At 46.1% G+C, this 24,537-nt stretch overlaps 1 protein-coding gene across 1 annotated transcript in view; it reads left to right on the top strand.

Moving 5' to 3' along the window:
* LOC144762898 (trypsin I-P1-like) overlaps window positions 1-23,807 on the top strand; it is a 38,782-nt gene extending 14,975 nt beyond the window's left edge. The window contains exons 3-4 of the mRNA XM_078648195.1: window positions 18,004-18,140; window positions 23,380-23,807. Coding sequence (XP_078504321.1) covers window positions 18,004-18,140; window positions 23,380-23,529 — 287 coding nt within the window. The 3' untranslated portion in view covers window positions 23,530-23,807. The remainder of the gene's footprint in view (window positions 1-18,003; window positions 18,141-23,379) is intronic.
* The last annotated feature ends 730 nt before the right edge of the window (window positions 23,808-24,537 follow it).

Here is a 24,537-nt window from a genome sequence, read left to right as displayed (position 1 = left end):
GGTACAACCTATCCCCTTCTATGGTCTGTACCCTCCACCTCTTGGCCAATGCATCCCATCTCGCATCTTGAACCGCCCTAACTGATCGTTTCACCCTCTCTTGTCTCCTATCTCTGTTCTGTTCATGGGCTGCCCTGATCCATGCATTTAGTGCTTCGAACTGTGTTGGTCTGGGCAAGGGTCGCAACGCAGCCATAATCGCTTTCAGCTGATACAACACCTCTAGTCTAAACGTTCCATATTTAGGAAATGTCAATTCTTCGTTTCCATCTGTCATCTTACACCAGGTACTAAGCCACAATATGGTGTGTAACCCAACATTCGTTGCCATATAATAAGCTGGAGTATCCTCGGGTGGAGCCTCCTCCCCACCCCGAGGTTCTATCCTGTTGTCGCCCTTGAAACATTTCTGCAACAATTTAAAACATTTCATGATGAAAATCCACAACGTTTACTTGTTTACAGCACTCGTTTACTTCCTGATGACAATCTACCAATCCCAGCGCGGCTTCTCACTAACCGCACTATCCCAGCGCGGCTCCACGCTAACCGACCAATCCCAGCGCGGCTCTTTCTGACGTCACTCGCCTCCGTTTCGCAGCAGTTCCCCTCCTCTCTCCATTCTTCTCGCGGTCCCTTATGCGTCCCAATCATACACTGAAAATGATTACTTCCGACCAAGCAACCACTTCCCTGACTGTACGGCCACAGTCTAACTGTAATTGTCACCAAACCGGCAAATGTCTGTCCGCGAACGACCGGACAATCGCCTCAACTGATAGGTTACAAACTCACGGCAACTTCCGACCAGCGTCCGTTACCCACGCACTCACACATTCGTTCCCCCTATCTCGGTCCTGCGGGCGATCAATGGTACCTCATGACCCCCTTAACAATGGTCGACAATTACTTTGGGTGTTCGATACACCCGAACCACTTAAACTCCCCTCGAGCTTAAGATTTTCACTGGTTGCGCGCGCTCACAACCTGTTCTCTTTCACACTACAGGCACTCAACTCCGCAAGACAATACAACATACAACACAACATAACCGCAATCTAACAACACATGACCCTTTTCATACTCACTCTCCTCCGACCTGCTGCTTTCTGCCGCACTGTCACTTTTCGTCAGTTTCCATGGAACTCCATCCGTCCGCAGCTTTCTGGATACTCTTCATTGCTTCTCTATGGGCCTCGGGGAAATCTCAACCTAATTCTAGATTACCCTCACTCCAGAAGATAAACCATCCTACTCTGCTACCAACTGGAAAGGCGGGATTTTACCTCTAGAGTCTGCTTACCATTCTCCAGAATCCCGTCACAGGTCGACTAGACCTTTTTACCTGTCATAGAGTGAATTAGGCAATCTTTTCATATGGAAAATAAACGAATTTTAGAAATCCCAATTGCTTCCCCCAAGAACCACTGACCAAACTAAGTTTGAAAGGTTTATTACATAACCAAAAATAACTGCAGGTACAAACACCTCATCAAGAGGTTCAAAAGGTAAACAGGCACTAATACAAACATAATCCTACGGAAAAGTCTCAAGCGACTGATGAATAATACGAGGATCAATTCCAGAATCATCAGACTGAACAGAATCGCTATAACCTGAGTTCTAGTACTCATCGGGATAATAGACATAAGTTCAGGTTAGCCTGTCCCTACACTATACTAGGTGACATCCCTACTTAACAACAGTCCATCCTAGCAAAAGGTGTCAGCCGTGGTGACTTCCAAAGAAGTTCACCCACGTCCTCTGAAATCAGGTGTAGTTCTCGATCCTAGCTAAGCTCCTTGCCATCCGACTGCTCTCTCTAGCTCCTCAGCCCATCTGCTCTACCTCCACCCTCGGGGTGTTGTCCCTAATACGAAACCCCACAATGTGAATGACACGCCTTCAGGTACGCCCCTCTCGGAGGTGTTAACTTCGAAACTTTCCAGTATGGCTCTCTTCCATCTTTGTCCATGCAGACGTCCTTGGGTCCCAGACTCTTCATCGACTCTAGTTGCTTCTTCAAATTCCTGGTCTACTCCTCCATGTCTGAGTCTAGCATTTCTAGCTCTCATACACAATGGGCCCTTCTACTCTATAATCTACTTGGTGATGCACCTGCAAAGGAATATACGCAAATAGGCTCACAGTCTAATAATGTTGCAACATTTTCTAACAGCCTCATTTATAAAACATTTCCACATCTAAATGCTAAGCAAAACTTTCAAACAGGCCTGCATCAATTCTATGAACTAGGCCTCAGCTTGAGTTAAAGGCCCAACAGTTTACATTAGCAATCTCTTGTTTCACTAGGTCTCCAACCTTAACAGCAAATGCATTTTCTAGTTTAAGCTGATTGTCAAATATAAAGGCACAGTTAATTTCAATAAGCAGATCTAAATTCACAATAGTGCTCGTTTAACGCACTTCTCATTAATGAAAGATTTCATCTTAACGACATTTCTAGGTTATACAGCAAGTGTGGATGTAATTCTTAACCCTGGCTCTTCAGATTTCCAATAACAGTTTCTCTAATTCTCCATCCCACATTGCATTTCAACATGATTAAAGTCCTCTATATATGCGGGTGCTGACTACTTGTACATATGATGCACCCCTACAAATTTCACTGTAAATGGCGCTCTCTCAGTGTATCAACTAGAAAAGAGATTTCCCTTCCTAATCTTTCATTAAATAATCTCAGGAATCTCTTGCTATATTCAACTTGAACTGCCACCTATTGGTAGATGTAGGCATTAATATCCCAAGAGGCAGTTCAGTGTTTATGCTGCAAATCTGTCTCTGGGTAAGTGTGCATCATGCAGACGTCAAAATGGAATCCAAACTCCCTGAATAACGAGTCTACTTTCCTCATCACATTCTAGTTATGCCATCACTAGTCACTTGTGAGGTTGAAAATTACATTACTACTTTTTTATAATGATAAAAACATGTATCTAGGGCCAGATGTACAACCTGCAAAACAGCGCATCGCAAATTGCGAGTTATTTGCAACTCGCAATTTGCGATGCGCTATTTTGCATGTACAAAAGTGTGTTTTACAGTGTTTGCGATTCCCAAAGGGGTTGCAAATTGCGAGGATCATGAATATTAATGAGCCTCTCGCAATTTGCGAGCCCATTGGGAATGACAAGCCCTCCAAGGGATGGTGGCAGGCTGGGCTCAGCAGCACAGCAGACCACCATTACTGCTTTTTTATAAAGCAGGTTTTTTTTTTTTAGTGCAGCCCGTTTTCCTTAAAGGAAAACGGGATGCATTTAAAAAAGAAAGATGACACTTTTCAGTTTCATGTTTTTTAAGGGCAGGCAGTGGTCTCTGGGACCAATGCCTGCTCTTAAAAAAATATTTTCCAACATACTCACAAAGGGGATGGGTTCCCTTGGGGACCCCTTCCCCTTTGCGAGTGGTTTACCACCTACTTGAAGTAGATGGTAGACTGCTAGTGTGTTGCGGCCGCAAATGCGGTCGCAAAACACTAGTACACAGCATGTTGACTCGCTATTAAGAAGGGACTTCCCTTCATAAGAGTGAGAGTCGCAAATGCTATTACACTTTTTTACGGCCACAAACGGGAGGTTCTCCCATTTTCATCCGCAAAAAAGGGTCCTACATCTGGCACTTAATGTCCTTATTTATTTATTTGTTTTCAAACCTGCTTATTAAATACTTTCATCGCAATGGCATATGTAGGTACAGCATTAGTGAACCAAACATTTCAAATCCAAAATAAAAGTGCAGTCCTGGAGGCGAAATGAAGTCAGGGTGGAGATCAGACAAATAGTTCTACTCAGTAGTACTTGGCCATCTACATCAGGGGAACATTGCAAATAAGTGAACGGATGTCATAGGTGTGCAGTGGGTCCCCAGCCACTCTGGGTTACTGGTAAGGATGGTATTATAGATGGGGAGCTTCTACTCCTTTCTGCCTAAAGGGCAATGGACTCATGAAAGGGTACCCAAATGCCCCAGTGTCTCTCTCTGGGTGCCTGTATAGACACATAGGGCCTGATTATGATGTCGGTTGGAGTTGCCTCCAACAGACATCTCTGTGGTTTCGGATCCAACTGACCTCAGGATGGCGGTCCGAAACCACAATTATGGTATGATGGCACACGGTGCGGCAGTTGGAAACCGTACGTTGCACAAGCCCCCAGAGAAACAGGAGTTTATGGAAAACCCTGCACCGTGTGGCAGGCTCCTCATGGAGCCTGCCACAAAGTGTAGGACTTTTCAGGGGGGCACCATGGGTGTCCCCCCAGCCCACAACCATAGGCCACGGAAAGAAGGGGACTCTGCTAGGGGCCCCCAAAGTCGCTTTACGACAGGCTTTCCATGTTGGAAACCCCCACAGGGAAAGCGTGTCGGAAACCGACATCATAATCCCGACAGCAGAAACACCATCCATAAGGGATTATGATCGATTTTCAACTGGTCGAAGTCTCCTTGAGTCCGGTCAGAAGTCAGTCAGATTGACCAGATGGTTTAAACTCTGACCGCCTTCTTTGTAACAAGGCGGTTGGAGTTTGAACCATGGATGTCGGTCGTAAAGCCTCCTACCAGCGACCGACATCCAAATGAGGCCCTTAGTTCTTAACTCTCTCACTGCAAACAATAATTTCACGGAGTCATTCCTGGGGAATGGGGATGTGCCCCCTCGTTCATGATCTAACAATACTACAATGGGCAATAACTAACAGTAATGCCACCAGCTTCCTCCTGCAGTAGGGATCTTCAGCTACGCATCCCAGTAGTAAGGGGAGTGGAGCACATGGAATTCTTACAAAGACTATATTATTGATAATATGAACAATCTACAATCAATAATCATGCATAAGGGGGCATACCATCTGAGGTCCCTTTTTAGGTTTCGCCTGGTGATCCGCTGCGCAGCAGCGTTCGCGCAGGCGAAATCTTTTGAGAACAGTCTGGGGCTTTGTCCCGCCTCTCTGTTCCATTGGCTAGCTCCATAAATGGAGGCTAGCCATTGGAACAGAGATGCGTCACTCATTGCCCGAGCAGATTCGTGGGCGTTCCGGCGATTTTTACTCATCCCGCCCCTTTTAGAAGGTCATGCGGCGGTGAGCGGTGGTTTATTTATTTTTTTCTTCGAAGGTTTTTTTGGGTCATTTCTCCAGGCCGACCGCGGCCGGAAGACGTCCAGGTGAGTGCTCCCCTCCCCTCCCGCTGTCCGTGTGCCCGTTCCCGCCTCCCCCCTCCCGCTGTCCGTGTGCCCGTTCCCGCCTCCCCCCTCCCGCTGTCCGTGTGCCCGTTCCCGCCCCCCCTCCCGCTGTCCGGCCCCACTTGTAAATGCTTGTTCCTTGTCGCTCTGAACACTTTTTGAGCCGGAGGCTATGTTGTCTCCTCCAAGCTTGTTGTCGCCTTTCTCCCCTGCATGCCTGCTGAGTTAATAATATTTAATTGTACTCCGTAAATCACTATCTCCCCATGCCGTCCTCCCACCACCATGTCCTGCATGTCACTTCTTGCATTTTATTGCATCTTCCTTTATCTCCCCGTGCTGTCCCCCCACCACAACCTCCCGCCCATCGGTGCGTGCCACCCATAACGCCTCCCTCCGACCGTGCTTTAACTGTTTTCTTAGTAAGCGCTCGTTCTTTCCATTCAGCCCTTTGCCTTCCATGACGCGGCCCGTGTCACCTCTTTAAGCATACACAGAACACTGTGATATTATGGATATTAATGATTACAGTTTAAAAATAAATCAATTTTCTACATTGAGGACGTAAACACTTTTTTCTAAACCGTACGGACATATGCGGCGCATTCAGTAAGGAATTCAAATACTTCTTGTTTTCTTCGCACTTTGGTTCTGCATGGGGACAGAGTCACCATTCTAAGATGGCGGGTGGGTGCCGGCTACGGAGGTGGATGTGACGGGGCTTGAAAGCGGGCCTGCCCGTAGTCCATCACGTGCGCTCCTTTCGGTGGCCCGCTGCTGTCACCTTGCTGTGGCCGCATCACCATGGGCTTCCCAGCGGAGAGCGCAAAGTCCCGGACCTCCCCCAAGGTCATCGGGTTCCTCTTCGGGGGTCTGGCAGTGTGAGGCATGCGTGGGGCACCCTCTGTGAGCATGACCCTTCTAGCTGGTGTAGGGTGTCTTCAGGACACAGTACACTGCACCCCAATACACTATCTATCACTGCACATCCAGCATTAGTCTGTGATACCTGTACCCAGCCCAATGCCACCCTAGAAGAACTTCCACTGTGCGTAGTTGGTAGCATGTGCCCCCTACCTCGCCGTTTATGCAGGGAATGCCGGCTACAAGTTTTTTTTGTCTGTGTTCTGCTACCATTTACTGAAAACATGCTTAGATTTCGAAACAGCTGCCGCTTTCAGATCAGCATTTTCCGAGGCCACACACATCCAACCACATGTGCGGTAACATAACAGGAGCCCCGCTGGGAAAGGCTCTTGTAACGTAACCTCGCCTAAGGAGACCAGGCGCTCTCGTACAAAGACCCATTTCTCGATGGAGCTGGCGAGTTTAATTGCTGCAGATAGAGCCCCCGATTTGCATACCGCATCCGCTGTGCAGGTTCTCTGCGGCCCTGCCCACTTGATACATTTTAATTACTTTGTTTATGCCATTGCACATTCAAAATGGACGCTGCACTTTGTTTTTTAAATATGCTACCTCCCCGCTTTATGGCCGGCCACAGCACTTTCATCGCCGTGGATCGGTTCCACAAGAGCGATGTGTGTGTGCGGTCCCAGCAATAGCTCTCCCGTGTCCTGGTAAGGGCATATTACTGCTGTGTTGCAGAAGTTACACAGACTGCCACCGCGAAGTGTACGGAACGGTATTCAGCCGGTGTGAGAACATGCGAACGCACTCCCTGTCCTATAGCTGCCTTCCCCCCCCCCCCCTCCTGCTTGGGTCATTTATGGCGTCAACTGTTTTTTTTTTTACTGTGTATACATGTGGCTAGCCGTATTTACTTTACCGTGGCTGCACGGATGGGAAGTAGCAGGGGGCACAGCCACACGGACGCCCCCACCCTCTCTACAGTAAGGAGCCGCTGTCAGATGAGTTCGGGCAGAGAGTTCACTAAAGTGACGTACCGGGACAGGGTTAAACTGGAATATTAGGAAGAGGGAGGCGAGTGTGTGTACAGCGCTACAGGGAGCAACATATACCCGGAGAGTATACACATGGGCAGCGGGCACTGACGAACCAGGACAGTGGGCACTGTCTCATGGGGTGAGGGATGGTCATCGGTACAGGACAATGACGAACGTGCCACCACCACCATACAGGGGTTAGAGACGTGTTTGCCTCAGTGCACAATGTGTTACTGAGCCTGTGCCCACAGAAGGTAGTTATTTGGTTCACTGAACAGTAGGCTCTATGGCCATAGTGCACCACCGGTTGATACAAGAGAGAGAGTGTAGAGTGCCACGAAGCGCTGGGGGCTTGTTTTGTTAGGCACGGGGAGAGTGGGTGTGTGTGTGTGTGTGTGTGTGTGTGTGTGTGTGTGTGTGGCTCTGGGTGTGTGTGTGTGTGTGTGTGGCTCTGGGTGTGTGTGTGTGTGTGTGTGTGGCTCTGGGTGTGTGTGTGGCTCTGGGTGTGTGTGTGTGTGTGTGTGTGGCTCTGGGGGTGTGTGTGTGTGTGTGTGGCTCTGGGTGTGTGTGTGTGGCTGGCTCTGGGTGTGTGTGTGTGGCTCTGGGTGTGTGTGTGTGGTAGTAATTGCTGTCTGCTGAGCTCGTCCATAGGGTACAATAGGTCTCACATTTGCGAGAGATTAAGCTATTGGCTATGTAAATGACAATGCCATTTATTTATCTGTTTTCAAAACCAACACATAAATACAAATTTTGTCATTTACAATGCCAATAGCTCTAACTTTCCAAAGGCGAAACCGTTGCATTGTAAATGCTTGTTTATTTAAAGGTAACTGATATCCAGACTGGTCTTATGGAGGCTAGAGCCGACAACCCTAACCTAACGCTCGAAAGTTCCAGTCCTTTCCCGTTCCTGCCTCTCTCTAAGGATCTTATCACACCAAGGACGGGCAAGCCATCAGCAGGGTTGCAGTCCTTTATCCCACTAGACCAATCCCGACTGATGGCCCTCCTGGCTTCCAGCAAATCAGGGTCACCCTTAGACCCTCTTCCCCCTAGCCAAACTAAGGGGGAGATATACCAACTTTTCAAATAGCGCAAAGCAGCACTTCGCTATGTGAAAAGGAGAGAGGAGGAGAGTGCCCTATTTACTAAAATAAGGCACTCTCCGCCCCTCTCACTAGTGCCGGTGTTGAAATCAGCTGTGTGCGCCATGAAAACACCCTTGTGCCATGGTGCAAGGGTGTCTCTGTGAGTCTAGCATATATTTTGTACTGGAAGGGTACCATTCCAGTACAAAATACTATGCTGAGACTCACTTCAAACATTTTCCCTCTTTGTATGCTGTACAGTACAGCACACATGCAAAGTCAGAAAAGGAAGGAGAAATTAAAGCATTTCTCCTTCCTTGCGCCTAATTCACAAGGGTGCAGTTTTCTCACGCTAAACCCAATCTAATTTACTAATTGGATTTAGCGTAAGAAACCTTGGGTTGTTGCAAGGGAATACCCAGCTCTACCCTTGGTACACCCCCATGGCGCAAAGTAATGCAAAGCAGCGCTGTGAGTTGCTTCACATTACTTTTCCGTCATTTCCAGTGCTATACACGTTTAGCGCTGGAAAGTAAATTGGAAAAAAAAGATTTTGCGCCGATTTGCATCACTTTTGTGATGCTAACACAGTGCAAAATCTTAGTAAATCTCCCCCTAAGTATGTTAAACCCACAAGCATTACAGCCAGTGTTGGAACTCCTGAACACCTCTCCAAGCGAAGGGCTGCTGCCTCAGGCCTGGAAGCGCGCCATGGTCCTCCCTTTGCTCAAAAAGCCTCACCTGGACTCTGACAATCTGTCCAATGTCAGACCTATCTCATTACTCCCTATCTTCTCTAAAATACTGAAGAAACAGGTCAACTCTCAGCTGACCACATTTGTGGAAACCCAGGATGCCCGCCACCCTTCTCAGTCCAGTTTCCAAGCAGGGTTCAGTACTGAAACTACCCTCTTGGGAGTCACTAAACACATTAGACAACTTTATTAGACAACTTGTGGATTCTGTCGGCACAGCCACTCTGATCCTATTGGATCTTAGCACTGCGTTCAACACTGTGTCCAATGCAATTCTCTTAGACAGACTGATCCTTCTGAGTATTAAGGGCTCAGCTCTGGCATGGCTCTCCTCCTTCCTGTCAAACCGCGCGTTTCATGTCTTTTCAAATAATTCAGTGTCGGAAACTCTCCCTCTCTCATCGAGCGTTCCCTAGGGCTCTAACCTGAGCCCGTTGCTCTTTAACATTTACATCTGCCCACTGGTGGGCCTGGTGGAATGTGTGGGTTGACCATGTTCTTTAAAGTGGACATCACCCAGAGTATTTTCTCTCCGTCATCAGGACAAGCAGTCAGCTCAGAAGATCTTAACTTGTGCCACAGCCTGGTCACCACTTGGATGAACACCGGCTCCTTAAAGTTAAATGGCGACAAGACTGAGGTGATGATAATGGGCAAGAACCACTGACTTTGGGGCCTTCATCAACAGCCATGTTGGGAATTCCACTTATCCCCACCAATAAAGTAAAGAACCTTAGTTTCTTGCTGGCCTCCACTCTATCTATAAAGCCTCAAGTTACCAAAGTGGCCTCCATGTGCTTTGCAACCTTAAAAAGCTAAAGAAGATACTGTGGTTTCTTCCATTCTCGGCTAAATAATAATAATAATAATAATGGGATATTTGTAAAGCGCTAAAGGAACTTAGCCCCGAAAAGGGCATCAAGGCGCTGTCAGATGGAAACAACATAGACATAACCACCAGCAGAACATAAAAGAGTGGAAAGACTGGATGAATCAGGGCTAATAGGATAGGGAGAACAGACACGTTTTTATAAGTTTACGAAAGATTGTCAGAGACGGCTGTCTAGCGATTTCGGGGGGGAGTGAGTTCCATAATTTTGGAGCGAGCGAGGAAAAAGCTCTACCACCCCATCTCGCCTTGTTAACCTTTAGAACTATGAGCAGATTTTTCGAGGCAGATCGGAGGCATCTGCTAGGGGTGTAGGAAGAACTATCGTCCAGGCCTTGATACTCTCCAGGCTCAACTACGGCAACGCTCTACACCTGGGGGCTGATAAGGCATCCTTAAAATGCCTATAGGTTGTTCAGAATTTCACAGCCATGTTCCTGTTCCACCTTTCAAAAAAGTATTTTCACATCTGGGCTTCTCCAACATCTTCATTGGCTCCCAGTGACCAAGCGTATCGATTTTAAAGCACTATGTTATATGCTCAAGATCTGCTCCCGCTCAGGACTTCTGTACTTGCAGAAACTGGCATTCCCTTACTATCCAGCTCGCACCCTGCCATCCAGTAGTGGGTTCCTGTTTATTGTCCCGAGGGTTAGATATGCTCACATGGGGGGCAGTCTTTCTCTTTTTTTGGTCCCAGACTATGGAACGCTCTTCCGGCCTCTTTAAGATGCTGCATCTCCGTGTTCACTTTTCGCAAGGAACTAAAGACTTGGCTGTTTAGCTCCTAATAGACAGATTTACCATCTCTCTAAGTGCTGGGAAGCCCTGATGGGCTAGATAAAGTGATGGATGGAATGCTTGAATTCATCTCAGCTACTGGTAATTACTCAGGCCGCATCCCAATCCATCATTATTTGGAACACCATGACAGAACAGTTTGGACCCAGTCATATGCACATCAGTCTTGACCCTGCTCCAATGGAAACAGTCCAGTCCAAACCACCAGGTCAGGCCCTGCCTGACCCGGAACACAAGCAACCCAGAGCCAGCCCAGCTGACACATTTCATTCCTTATAGGAACTTCATCGGGGCAAGACTTGTAAATAAAGAACCAAAATTTGCACCTAAGAGCAGTTCATCAACATTTTATTGATCATGATACCTTTATCTTTCATTAAGTTTCCCTTAAGCATCTGTTTGTGAATATTGTTGCTTTGAATTATAATCCCATCTTTAGGATAGTACATTTAGTCCTTTAAAGTACATCTAGAAAACTGGTCATACACTATTCGATTTCTGGACACTTAAGGGAAATTTGATGGAAGATAAAGATATCGTGATCAATAAAATGTTCACTAACTACTAATTATTTATGTTGGACTCGAGTTGTTGAGAGGTTGACCCTACTAGAATGTATTTTTTTGCAATGACTTTTGGTTTACCCACTCCCAGCGCCTGTTAGGTAAACTCTTATTAATACCTCCCTGGAGGAGGGGATCCTCTCATCTGAATTAAAACTATTGGTAGTAATCCGTCTCATAAAGAAAACCTCAGTGAGCCCCATAAGTACAGGTTACTATTATCAGGTTTATGTGCACGCCCCATTCGAACATATGGAGAGAGATATTAACCATACCACCCTCCTTCCCAGATTGGAAGATGTAGGCATTTAGGGCAGCGGTGGCTTGCCCTGTTGGGTGCAAACTCTGCGTTCTCGTTGTTCTCCACCACTTTTTTAATTATAACAATAGTGAAAATAAGTTTAAAATTCATTTTTGATATAATAAAAAATGTAAGCATCGGTCTGATGCAGTGAATTTCCTCATGCTGGCGCTGGCCGAGTGAGGCGTCTGCACCAGCCCTTTCCGGGTTAATGACTTCTCATTTTTGGTCTTAAGGGCCTAATATGCTCAGTTGTGAGCCCATTAGTGATGCGCTACAGTGTTATCTATAAAGGTTACCCCTGGAGCTTGAGGCTCAAGACCTGCAGTGCCCGGGGATATATGGCTATCAGGCTGTCACCCTGATCCATTATGTTCAGGTTGGGGTGGAGTCAAGACCCTCATTGACCTCACCCCACTATGGAGGCACCTCAGCCAAAGTTCTCGATTATTGGACATATCAGGGGCAGAATATACCTCTTTATTACGCATTGTAACCATGCATACCATTACCCCACAAGTCATAACAAGGGGCGCTGGATGTTGGAATAGTATAATTTACTATTCCAACTCCAGTCTGTGCGGACAATAGGGAAGGTGGTGGATTTTAAATCCAACACCTTCTGCCCCCTCCGCAAGTCGTTGTTCCGGCTTGCAAAGTAATGGTATGCTTGGTTACAACGTGGTTGTTGTAACGACCCATTGTAATTCCCTGCGGAGGAAAACTTTTTGTGGTAAACGTTGTTTACCATCGGGGCACCCTGGCTAAATGCAGGCATAATCCAGGTATTCTCTGCATAAAGTGCACTCAAACCAAAATGCCGGTGCAGGCACATTAGAGTTTATTCTTGGGATAAAGAATAGCTGTGGCAAAAGGATGGCATATTGGAGGTAATTCTTGGCATTAGGGGCACCCATGACAAAATGCTGGGCCCTAGCACAGCGTAAGTAATTGACAGAAATGTCCTGCCCCCGGCACCATTTGAAACAATGGGGCTAATCAGACAATTAATGAGTGACCTGACAGAGCCTGCGACTTTTGAGCAAAATTATAAGAAATTGGTGCTTTTAAATGCACCATCAGACCCAATTTCTTTTTTTACTGGGAGAGCCCTACTCCAAACCCTCATAGGAGTTGGGTTTGCTTGCTTTGATTTCTTGCTGGAAACCGGAGCCACTATCACACTGTAGTAATGATCACTACTGTAGAGGGTTCAAATATCAAGTTTATTAAGTACAAGTATAACAGGTGCTCCCAGCTTGGCGGCAGTCTCTCACTGTCGAACATTCTAACACGCACTCCCGGAGACAGAGTGGGCTGTACCAAGGGGAAAGAGAGGAAGGGGTGGTGAAGGGGAAGAGGGAGATTACAACACACCTTCCCCCCTAAGGAGAACAGAAAGGAAGGAAATGCGGCGCCCCAGGAGGGGGGAAAACAGGAAGAGGGAAGGGGGATAGGAGGAGAGGAAGAGTGGAGACAGGAGAAGGAAGGAGAGGGCAAAGGAGAACTGGAGCTACATCAGGGGAACAATTGAACAGTAAACTATAGAACTCATCACGTTAAGTTCAGTGTAGATCTGACAAAAGGTAGTCCCGAGCATTGGTTCCTTTGGTCCACTAGGACCCGTGATGAGTCCTGACCTCCCAAAGGGATGAACACCCTGAGTGCTACAATAAGTGTTGTCGGATATGCCGATCCTTAGAAGTCCACTTCTGCCACTCCACCATCGCATTTCTAAGAACTGCGGGATAAGTCTCAAAGCGAGGGTAGAAGGCAGGGAAGAAAGTGCAACCTAACTTTTTCCCCTAGGATCCTCTAAGTGTGAACAAGCTTTACAGTTTTTTCCCGCCTGGAGTTGAGCACTCCTCTACTAGTCTTTCCATATCCATAGGGGAGGGTGTGTAGGCAGTAACGCTGTTTTCTACCTTGGGCAGTAACTGGGACCCGGATACACCCCGCCTGCTCCCTCTGACAAGATAAGACTCTCTCTCAATGTCTTCCTCGATGACTGGTATGGTCCCTCTTCTACCCTCCTTACCTTGGCCGTAAGCAGAGTCCATACCTTTTACGAACTCCATTTCAAACAGCTCCGGATCACTAGCATCAGTCTCTACTGACCTCAGTCTGACCTTCTGCTCCCTTCCTTGATTCCCCTGGAAGAACTCCATAGTGTATCCTGGGCCATGACACTCCTGCTTGCTCCAATTATAATTAAATGGACCCTTCTTCCCTGACAGGCCACAGGGTGGAAGACTTATTAATGATTCCTGCATTTCCCCACTCTCACTCTCCATCTTACCACTGTAAGGTCTTTGAAAGTAATTAGCTTTCTTCTCATCCTTATCCTCCGACACTCTTAAGTCTCTTTCTCTTTTCTGCCCACCATAGTTCACATACTCTTCTCTTGTTTCAGTCCTGAACTCAACCGCTGAGATACTTTGCCTCGTCTCACTGCGATTAAAGAGGTATTTCTTACTTTTCATTTTTTTTCGCTCATTTCTTGCATTTACAATGCGCTGCTCTTTTTTCTCGAATTCTCTGTTTTTCACAACTTCACTTCCACTGCCTTGTCTCTCGCATTTCTTACGTAATTCTCTTTCGTCCACCCAACTTTGGTACATTTCAAGTTTTTTCCTTAGTTTGTCCTTTGCTACTTCTTTTCCACGTCCTTTATTGCTTGCAGCTTCTTGAAAAACCACCGAACCTTTTGACGGTGACGTGCGAGCGATCCATGCTTCACCCATAGTTGCATCCGTGCCGGCCGCTCTCCCATTAACTGCTTCCTCACGCCCCTGTCTGTGGAGAACTATATCTCTTTCCTGTTCATGTTTGTCTCCATACTCTTTCCTCATTTTGATCTTGGACTCAGACGATGTGGTTCTTTGCCACGTCCCTTTGTGATTGAATTGGTTACTCTTACATTTTATCCTTTGCCGTTCATTAGCTGTAGTAATTATGCACTCTCCCTTTCTTTCGAATTTCTTCATTTCTTCACTGTTTTTCCTCTCATGTTTCTTACTTTCTTTTCCATGATCTTTGTCACTTGCAGCTCCATCAATGTCACCCGAATCCTTCAATGTCAACACACGGGTCTTCCGTGCTTCACTGTTTTTCCCCTGTGAGCCTTGGATCTGTGCCAGCTCACCCACGTGTTCTTTTCTTCTTACATTACCTGATATTTCCAATTTCCTTTGATCCTTCCACCCTGGCCTGGTGGATCCTTTTTCTGTTATACATATGGTACTCCAAGTTTTATTTCTCTTGTACATTAAATCCGTTACTTTGTAACCTATTCCATTGATATCCTCCCCTGTGTCCATATTTAGGAAAATGTTGGCCTCTTTGAATTCATCTCCATTTTTTTTTTTTAGTTACTTCTCTCTTCCATTTGCTCTTGTTTAACAAACTATCACGTGATCCTGAAAATGAGATCATATATGTCCCTACTCCACCTATGAAGGTGATACACTCCGGGTTTATTCCTCTGGTATTATCTTTCTCTTGGCTTACCATTCTTTCCTTGATCACTCCTTCCCTTTGTACCTTTATCAACAAGACTTGTTTTTTATATTCATCCCACGCACTCCCGATGCCTTCATTCACATTTCTGACTGATCCTTTCGTGAATATTTTTCCCTTTTCATGGTACTTTTTCCGTCCTTCAGTTCCTAAGAAGTGACGTAATACTTCAGCCTTTTCCTCCTGTATAAGAGATACTTCCTCTTCCTCGACGACTGATATGTACTCCTCAAAGCATTCATTCCATTCACTCCATTCTGTTGTGTTTGTTTCATCCCCCTCCTTAAACAGCACTGGAGGCGGAAAATTATACCTTAGGCCCCACTCCATGTTGAATGCACCGCTATATCTAGTGATTCACGTGAAGATGTGGTATCCACCACACCCAGACAGATGGCGGTACTTTGTGGAGTTCTCTGTCGCCCCTAGCAGATTCAAAATAATGCGCTGGCAGAGGGCACTGGGGTACTAAATGTGAAGGAAACTTTCCTGCTCCACCTACTGTTATTCTTCCTAGCTCCCTGAAATCCCTAAATATGCCTTGCTCGCGCCGCTTGTAGGTTTGTGGCCCTAGTAAATCGATACAAAGAGGTTACGTCTCCCTCCCAAGGCGTACTGCCTCGAATCTGTAATGACTCCGCCACAGGGGTTAACTCCCTTCCTGGATCACCTGAGTTCATTTATACTGCTAAACGTGCTGCCACAGTTAATCTTCAATGACTGGAACGAGAGCTCGCTACACCCTCTGTTCCTCCGATTTTTCCTCACCCAGCTCAGTTCACTGCAGCCGTACAGTTTCATAAGAATGCAGCACACTGTGTTACCCTCAATTCCTTTTCGCGCGTTTCAACAGGGATTGACTGCTAGCCCTGATCTTCACCGTCACTTCAAAGAGCTCGCGTTGCTGCCTCAGTTTAATTTCAATCCCGGAGACAAAGGTTTCGCTGCACTCTTTGTTCCTCAGTTGTCTCCTCGCACAGCTGTGCGCACTGCCACTGTTCAGTCTATTGAGTTTCCTAAAACCCTGTGTTCCACATCACGCTCCTCACCGTGTTTTAAAGGCCCCCTACGCTTCTGCTTCTGCTTCAGCTTGGGTCCCCTTCGGATGATCTTCCTCCCAATAATACATGAAAACTCCCGAATTCTATAATGTTATAATTCTCTCGCCTCGGATAATACTGTGAGTAGGAGATCTCCGCTTCCCCGTGCTGTCATTCATACCACTCACGATCACCAAGCGCTCTGCCTCGGACCAGCGTCAAACACGCAGATTCTTAAGCTCACCTCATCTGCTTAGACGAATCCCTCGGTTATAGTCTTGAGTCTTGCTTCCCCACTCCGTGACCGTTTCCCGGAGGCACCACAGGGAAACCGAGTTAACTTTCTCCTTTCTTACTTTTCTCCCACAGGCCACCAGAAAGGGAAATATGCTTCGAAGTCCTCTTTCTTTTTCCAGGATTAATTAACAGGAACTTCCTGTCGTCGACACGGCGTCTCAGCTCCGCCTTGGCTCCCAATCAGTAACCCTTCTGGTTGAAGACCGCCTCACACTTGTCACCAGGGCGGTAGTGGTAGAAAGCACAGCAACTGACAGAGCCCAACTGACGTCGAAACAGGACTGTGCCAGAACCGCGCTGCTCTGCCCGTCCGGCTATATTCATCCACAGCACTAACAGCAGGTATACCTCCTCACCCGCTTCTCCTCAGCGTCTTCTGTCACAGTTGTGACCGATTCGTGTCCCGATACCAGTCACCTTTTTCACAGTCGCGTCACCAACAACTTTCTCGGCTCTACCTCCCGCTGCTTCCTGGAACGCTACTTCCACCACCGCGGGATACCGCCATGGGACACTGGTTACCAAATCCACCGACGCCAGTCAGACCTCATACGAGGAGGGAACGTTCCTCTTTTCCACACGGCACCAGCTCACCTTCACCATTCCGGAATCACCTCGATGATTACCTCCTGGTTTGCCGATATGTCTGCTGTCCAGTGATCTTCAATCGTCAACTGGTGAGTCTCTCAATTCAAAGGTCCGCACAAGCATCACATATCCAGGGGGGAAAGCACCTAACTGACCCTGGCTCAGCTCCTCGTCCTCGTCGCCATAAATGTAGTAATGATCACTACTGTAGAGGGTTCAAATATCAAGTTTATTAAGTATAAGTATAACAGGTGCTCCCAGCTTGGCGGCAGTCTCTCACTGTCGAACATTCTAACACGCACTCCCGGAGACAGAGTGGGCTGTACCAAGGGGAAAGAGAGGAAGGGGTGGTGAAGGGGAAGAGGGAGATTACAACACACACCTTACCACTTTTAAAGATCACTAAACCGCCACTAATTTAGGGCACTACCACTGTATGAATTAATTTATTCTGATTCAACGCCATAACATGGCTGGTGGCTGAAGACCTGTGCTCCTGCTACACACCAGACCTTGAGTCGAACCCTGTCCTTCCACTGACAAGTCTGTCCTTAAAACCCACATCTACAAGCACTCTGTGGGCTATCTCAACCCTCCTGTCACCCTGTCTGCCTCACCTGAAATAGCCTTGTATAATATTTTCGACAAGATAAATATATAATCTATGCTGTTATAGACTGTGCATTTGTACTGTCTGTGTCCAAATACTATCCCTGTCTGCTTAGTGCTCAGTGGTATCATCTGGGGAGACCCATAGGACATGCACAGGAAACTCAGTCCTTCTTGCTCGAGGGGTCTATAAATTGTGCCCCCTTTAAACTGTGTTATAGTAATGCCTGCTATATCAAGTGTCTAACAAAGCAAAAACTGTGATATGAAGTGATGTGTAAAAGCATGCTATTATTATTCAAATAATAATCACGAGCACCTCTCTATGTGAACACTTAACTGCTTATGTCCTTAAGTACCACTTTGTTGCTAAGTGTGACGTTGATTCTAGAAACTATGCCTGCTCAAAATAAATAACTAAATAAAAGTGTCTCTCCTTCCAGTGGTGAATGCAAACGTCCTCCAGTGCCTAAACCAGCCGATCATCTCCAGTGCGCAGTGCCAGCAGGTCTATCCGAGGGAATACACAAGCAACATGATGTGCTCTGGCTACATGCAGGGAGGACAGAGCGCGTGCCACGTAAGAATAACAGAGGGCCCTGTTCATGGCTGCAGTGCAGTGCTTTACACTCCACAATACAGTGTGGGGGCAGTTTGTGCATGAGAGAGTTTGAGTGGGCGCCACCCTCACGTTTCCCTTATTCTGCTGCACAACTCCACACTCTCAAAGTAAAAATGGAAAAAACTGGGCATGTGAGGTGGGCTAGTGTTCGCCCTCGGTTTACGACACATGCACTTTTTATCTAGAGATGGGCTGCACTAGCAGTACGTTGGAGAGGTGCAGCTTAGCCTGGCTACCTGCAGCTCTCCAGCAGCGTGCTGTACGTTTATGTTTACGTTTGGGGGATTTGTACAGCGCATGGCTACCCAAGGGCTTCCCAAAGCTGACGAGAGGAGGCAGAGGTGATAGGAAAAGAAAAATCGTGGGAACAGCCATGTCTTAAGTTTTTTCCTGAAACTATGTTCATCTTTCAGCAGTCTCAGTTCCGTGGTCATTGAGTTCCAGCCGTGGACGGCAGTGGGAGTACCTGCAGAGCGGTGACGTGGGGAGGGGGAGGGGCAGGGTGGGGGGTAGTAATGTATGGATTACGGAGCTTCAAGTAAACATTTAAATAAATAAAACAAATTTCGTTGAGGGCACTGCATACCCAAATGGGATGCAGTGCGTGCAACGAAATTAGTTTTATTTATTTAAACAGGGCCGGACTGGCCGTAGCAGGCACATGGCAATCCACCAGTGCGCTGCACGGGTGGGGGCTGGTTTTGCTGCAAAATCGGCCCTGTAACAAAATCGGCTGAAACCGGCCCTGGCAAAGAGCTCGGTGGCACCACCAACCCCCTCGAGTGGGGAGGGGGGGAAGGCGAGCACTTTGCCAGGGCCGGTTTTGGTTCCCAGTCCAGCCCTGTTTTTAAATGTTTACTTACCTGTAAAACTCTGTAGTCCATTAAATATGAAAAGACATGTAATCCATACATTACTACCCCCCACCCTGACCCTCCCCACGTCACTGCCCTGCAGGTACTCCCACTGCCGGTCGTGGCAGTTGAGTTCCAGAACTTAGGGGCCAGAACGTCAGTACTCCACAACCAACGACAGGGAGTCCCTCATACTTACAGTGTAATTGACAATGAAGGGCCTGTAAAGCAAGTCCGGTTTTCACCCAGTAAATTATCATGGTGCTACCAGAGTTGCTGTTAGGTGCCATGTGGATATGGGGAACTGTCCTATGTGGTGTAAACTGGAGAGGTGGTCTTCCTGGAGAGACAATAAGCAATCATTCAGCATTGGATCACCCAGGAGCAGATTTACTAAGTGCCTGATTTAGATCTTGGGAGAGGGGAATACTAAGTCACAGATGTGATGGATATCCCATCTGCCATATTACGATCCTATTATATCCTATGGAGATCGTATTACGGCAGACGGGATAGCCATCAGGTTTGTGAAGCAGTAGTCCATCAGCTGAGATTTAAATACGGCCCTAAGTGTTTGCACCAGCAAAATGTCACACAATGAGAGGCAAACAGTACATAGTGATGCAAGGGTATTTGCTTTCTGATGAAAAGGGTAGTTAGTGCTAGAAAAGCGACCTTTTCGTGATGCAAATAGTCCTTTGCACTATTTTGGTTAAGGAAGCACTATTTGGGTGTATCTTGGGCAGATCAGAACACCCACCCGTTATTTTGCCACAAAGCCCAATCTACTAAGTTAGCCAGATCGAAATTTGGATAAAACAATTAGCCTCCATCAATGTTAATCATTAAAGTCATAGGGATTATAAAAAACCCAAGCATCACGCAAAGAACATGTATAGAAAGTGAGTCCTGCCCATTAAGCAATATGCGGTACTGCTGTGGTATGTAGCTGGTGGTGCATTTTTTGTATTTGATGTTTTCATTGCATTAGTGGTGGATTTATTTCTGAGCACACTTTCGCAAATATATTAGTAAAACATGGTGTGGTAGAGCACTGACATTTACAGATAGCAAACTTGCCATTGTATTGGCCACAACATTTGCACTGAAATTAGGTTTAACTAATATCAGTACTTAGAACATAAACTAAAATATGTTGGAATGGGTTTTCAGAAAATATTTACCATTTGCACATCACCAAGCAAAATGATTTGATTTGTTTTGATTCTTTGTTTTCATCCACTTCATAATTACTGTACATTTATTTTACATGGTACAACCTTTTCTTCACAGTCCATGTACCCAAGCAAATATGTGAGTCAGATCTTTGTCAGTTCACTTTACAAAATCCTCTTACTTTGCAGTTAGAGAAAGACTCCCTGTTAAAAGAAAAAAGCAGCAATTTGTCAGAAGACAGCCTGACATTTGACCCTGTCTTTGAACACACAGCAAATGTGACAAGATAAAATCAAAATACAAAGACATTTTAATTTCTCATTCACCTTCCGAACTCCAGCATGGTTATTTTGGGGGTGCTGCAGCACCCACCATGCCCCTACTTTCAGTACCTATGCGTGCAACCAGGGAGACATGTTTTAATTGTGCCAAGCATTCCACACATTGTATGTCTGCTGCACTATGCAGCACAGGTACAATGTGTGGAATGTTTCTGACTTTGCCTAGGCATTTAATTTTGTACTGGAAGGCTATGCTTTCAGTTCAAACCCTGTACTAGACTGAACGGGCACACCCAATGGTTGATTTGTAAAATAAATAAGTGCCAGGGCTCTCGTCAAAAGGCAGCATACACCAGTCCATTTCTCCTGTTGTCGATTGCTAAAACAGAACCATGAAAGTGGGGAGAGGATGAGGCGTAATGGCCAGATCTGCCAACTTCAGAGCTGGGGAACCAAATTCAAGTATCAGTGTTGGCTCAACATCCTGAGATTCTGGGCAAATCACTTTAAATCCCCGTAAATTAATGTGTCCTTAACTGGGTCTCATGAATACCGCTGATGTTGATGATTAAGTGCCGGTGCTGAGTAACGGAAACCACTGGCTCAAATTAAGCACTGGGTACACCTTTGCAACATGGTGGAAAGGTTATGTGTGGTGCTAGGCAGTCTGTTTGTGGACCAGCACAGGGGAAGAGAGCTGATGAAGGCCATGTTTTAACTAGTACTGCTCTGAGATCTTCTACAGGTTCAATGGCTCTTCAAGATTATACCTGAGAGCATTGTAGAAGGCCTACACCGCACATGCATCTTCCAGTTGCAACTCTTCTCCAAATATTCTAATATGATGTCAGAGAAATCATCCTGCCAAGCTGATGTTACACAATCAAGCCAGCACCATACATACTTACACACAAACCCCAAACCCACTAGACTAATGCTGTCCCACAGAAATACAGCCAGTGGCACCAGTAAAACTGCATAAAATCAATGGGATCATAATATCAAAACCAATTGCAGGCATGTCAGAATTTAGTGTGATGCCTGTGACCAAACCTTAATGTGAGGCACTTTGTATGCTTGTTCCGTTATTTCCATGTATCGCTTCCACCTCTTTCTAAGTCTTTCACCATTTCATGGTGTAGTCATGTAGGTTGCCTCATTCTTAATAAAGACAGCTGTATTACATTCAATTTAAAATCTATACACAAATTTTGCTTACGGTGAGTGTGGCCAATGGACCAAAAAATGTGTAAATGGTATTCAGGGCAATGACTTTAGACAATATTCTGACATACAGCGAGGTCTTAGACCTGCAAGAGCACTTCTATGGCTTTCTTTGACAGTCAGACTAATTATAATGGGGTCAGTTGTTTCTTCTTTGTGTTTCATGGGGGCCCTCTGCCCCCTTTTTACCCTAATCCTTTGGCCGCCCTCTGGTCACCTATTGGGCGGCCCCCATTTTGAATAATGCGCTCCAATCATAGCATGGCATTTTTGCGGGCTTTTGTCCTGCGACCTTGGTCCCTCTCCCGCCGCTGTGCGGGTTCCCCGTGGGCCCTGACTGGTCCCGCTTCGCTTTCCCTGGCCCACGCTACCTCGCTTTATACGCTTTGTGGAGGACCCTTTGGCCCAAAAAAAATCATGGTACACAGAATATATTCCTCTTGGTAATAAACCCGTTTAGACTTTGACTGGCATGTGCAAACCTTTTGTATGGCATTGTAAAGATAAACATTGCCAAGGCCAATAGTTTGGTATTTTGTGTGGTGAATAAGTTTTCCCGCTCTTTCCTAACTCGCACTACATGCTGTTGCACCTTATCAGGTAGCTACGTACTTCATCCATTGAGGACCAAGGTGAGAACAGGGTGTCTCCAGGCCTCATTGGCTGCCCAGAGGAGAGGCAGCCTGCGTCACGATCCCAGCATGCCTTGCGGCTCCTCTAAAACAGTGACTGCGTCCAAACCCTGCACACTGACTGGAAGTGCAAGAGTGCATGGGAAGCCAGCACAAACCAAAACAGCTTCTAATGTTGTGATAGCTTCTGTTTGACCATCTGCAGCGGTCTTGGGGGCAAACATGTACATCTGAGGAGCAACGGAGGTTTATCTGACTAGCGAGAGCTCAAGAAAGCAGCATAGCCAATAGGAGCTCATTGAAAATCCACAGAGCACAAGAGATTGATTCGCAACGGGGCCTTTTTTGCAGTGGGTGCACGAGTAGATGGATTTTCCATCAGAGGCACTCGTTGGCGCAGGAGAAAGAATTAAGAGAATGCCTTAATCTGCTTTGCATTGGACAGGTGGTACCTGTTCCATCTCTGTAGGTACATGCTTTACCTTGAAGGCTTGACACATAAAATGCTTAACTGAGAGCCAGGCAAAGTGCGACATAAAGCGCTCTTTTGGATAGGCCAGGATTTGGGATGTGCTTTGCCGTTTCTAGTCTTAGGGAATACTGGAATAGATATACACTTACTGCACCCACTTAAAACGACTTCCTTTAAGACCAGAGTGCTTTGTGTGCCTGCAACACCTGCGAATTATGCAGCCCTCCGCAATAATGCTATAAATATGCATATGGAAAATGTTGTCTTCACACTCAGCTTGTAAGCATGAGGCCCTTTAACATGATCAATTTCAGGTTTTCTTCTGGGCAACCCAGACAATTGCGGGTACGTTGGAGCGAAAGTTACTGCATCTGGTTAAAATGTATAGTTTTTAGAGAATGCATTGGTAGTGATATCGATATGACTGATGTCTTCATTAGTTAATAAAAGCCATAAACAGAGAATTTAGCTATCTTAGATCACTGCATTTTTGAAATATTAAGAAACTTGTGGAAACATGTCGTTTTATAAGGTACAATATTTCTGTTTGTATTACAGGGTGACTCTGGAGGACCCCTAGTGTGCAACGGACAGCTTCAGGGAGTTGTCTCTTGGGGGTACGCCTGCGCCTCAAAAGGCCTCCCACCTCTGTACACCAAAGTCTGCAACTACAATGCTTGGATCAATGATGTCATGAATTATAACTAATGCATTGAAAGACTACGGGAAATGTTGACATAAACAGGCAAAGGCACAATCATGCATACATTAAATCCTACCTTGGTATCCATGAATTATTCAACATGCAATACCCCAGGTGGCCCTGTCAGAAATGAGATGTACTCACTTGTTGATGTCATAAGTGCTTCAGTGTCTTCTCAGAGGTAGTAAGCACTATATACATCTACAATATGAATCAAATATTTAGCCCACATACTTATATCATTGTTGCTTCTATTACACGATTGCAAAAGAGAACCATGAAAGACCTACGTTGAACATTTTGTCTGAAATGTCAAAACACACATTTGTAACCTCAGTGAAACATGTACAACATACATGGTGAAACATGCTGTCCAGTAGATGTAAGTTCATCACTGTAATTAAGTAGTTGGTCTTGATTAAATATTGCATGGAATTTAAATGGGCGTTTGTGCTTTTGTTAAATGTGTTTATGTGGGTGTACCAGTAATGTAACCCCTGATGAAGGCTAGGTAAGGGTGTGTGGTAGCCATGCTGTGTGTGTGTCCCGGAAGAAGAAGGGGGTCTGACAGTTCTGTGATTGACTTGAAGGCTCTGCAGATGAAGCAAGTGTGTGGAGCCACAGGTATAACTTTAGGGGATGTAGGCCCCGTGTGTGGGGCTGAACTCTTAGAGTGTGAGGGCGGCCGGCCCTGTGTGTTAGACTTGGTTACAGTCAATTTATATGTAGAGGGAAGCAGACTATGTTTGGAGGCTCCTGGTTCTGTTTCAGAAGTCAAAACACTCAAAAATAGATGGAACGCATAACAAAGGAAAGCGACAAAAACGCGAATTAGTATCTAGATATTATACATGAAACATAGGATGGAACATAGGTCACAAATCATGTCCTATGACCAACAATGAGCATTACCTTTGCTTGAACAGGTAGTTCATCTGAGCAAATACACCTTGTTGGAGTAAGAGATGTATTTTGGCAGCTGTGCCATAAATCAATTAAACCCAGAAGCTGAC

Source organism: Lissotriton helveticus, chromosome 6 (assembly GCF_964261635.1).
Source record: "Lissotriton helveticus chromosome 6, aLisHel1.1, whole genome shotgun sequence".
Lineage (NCBI taxonomy): Eukaryota > Metazoa > Chordata > Amphibia > Caudata > Salamandridae > Lissotriton > Lissotriton helveticus.
This window is presented reverse-complemented; position numbering and strand designations above follow the sequence as displayed.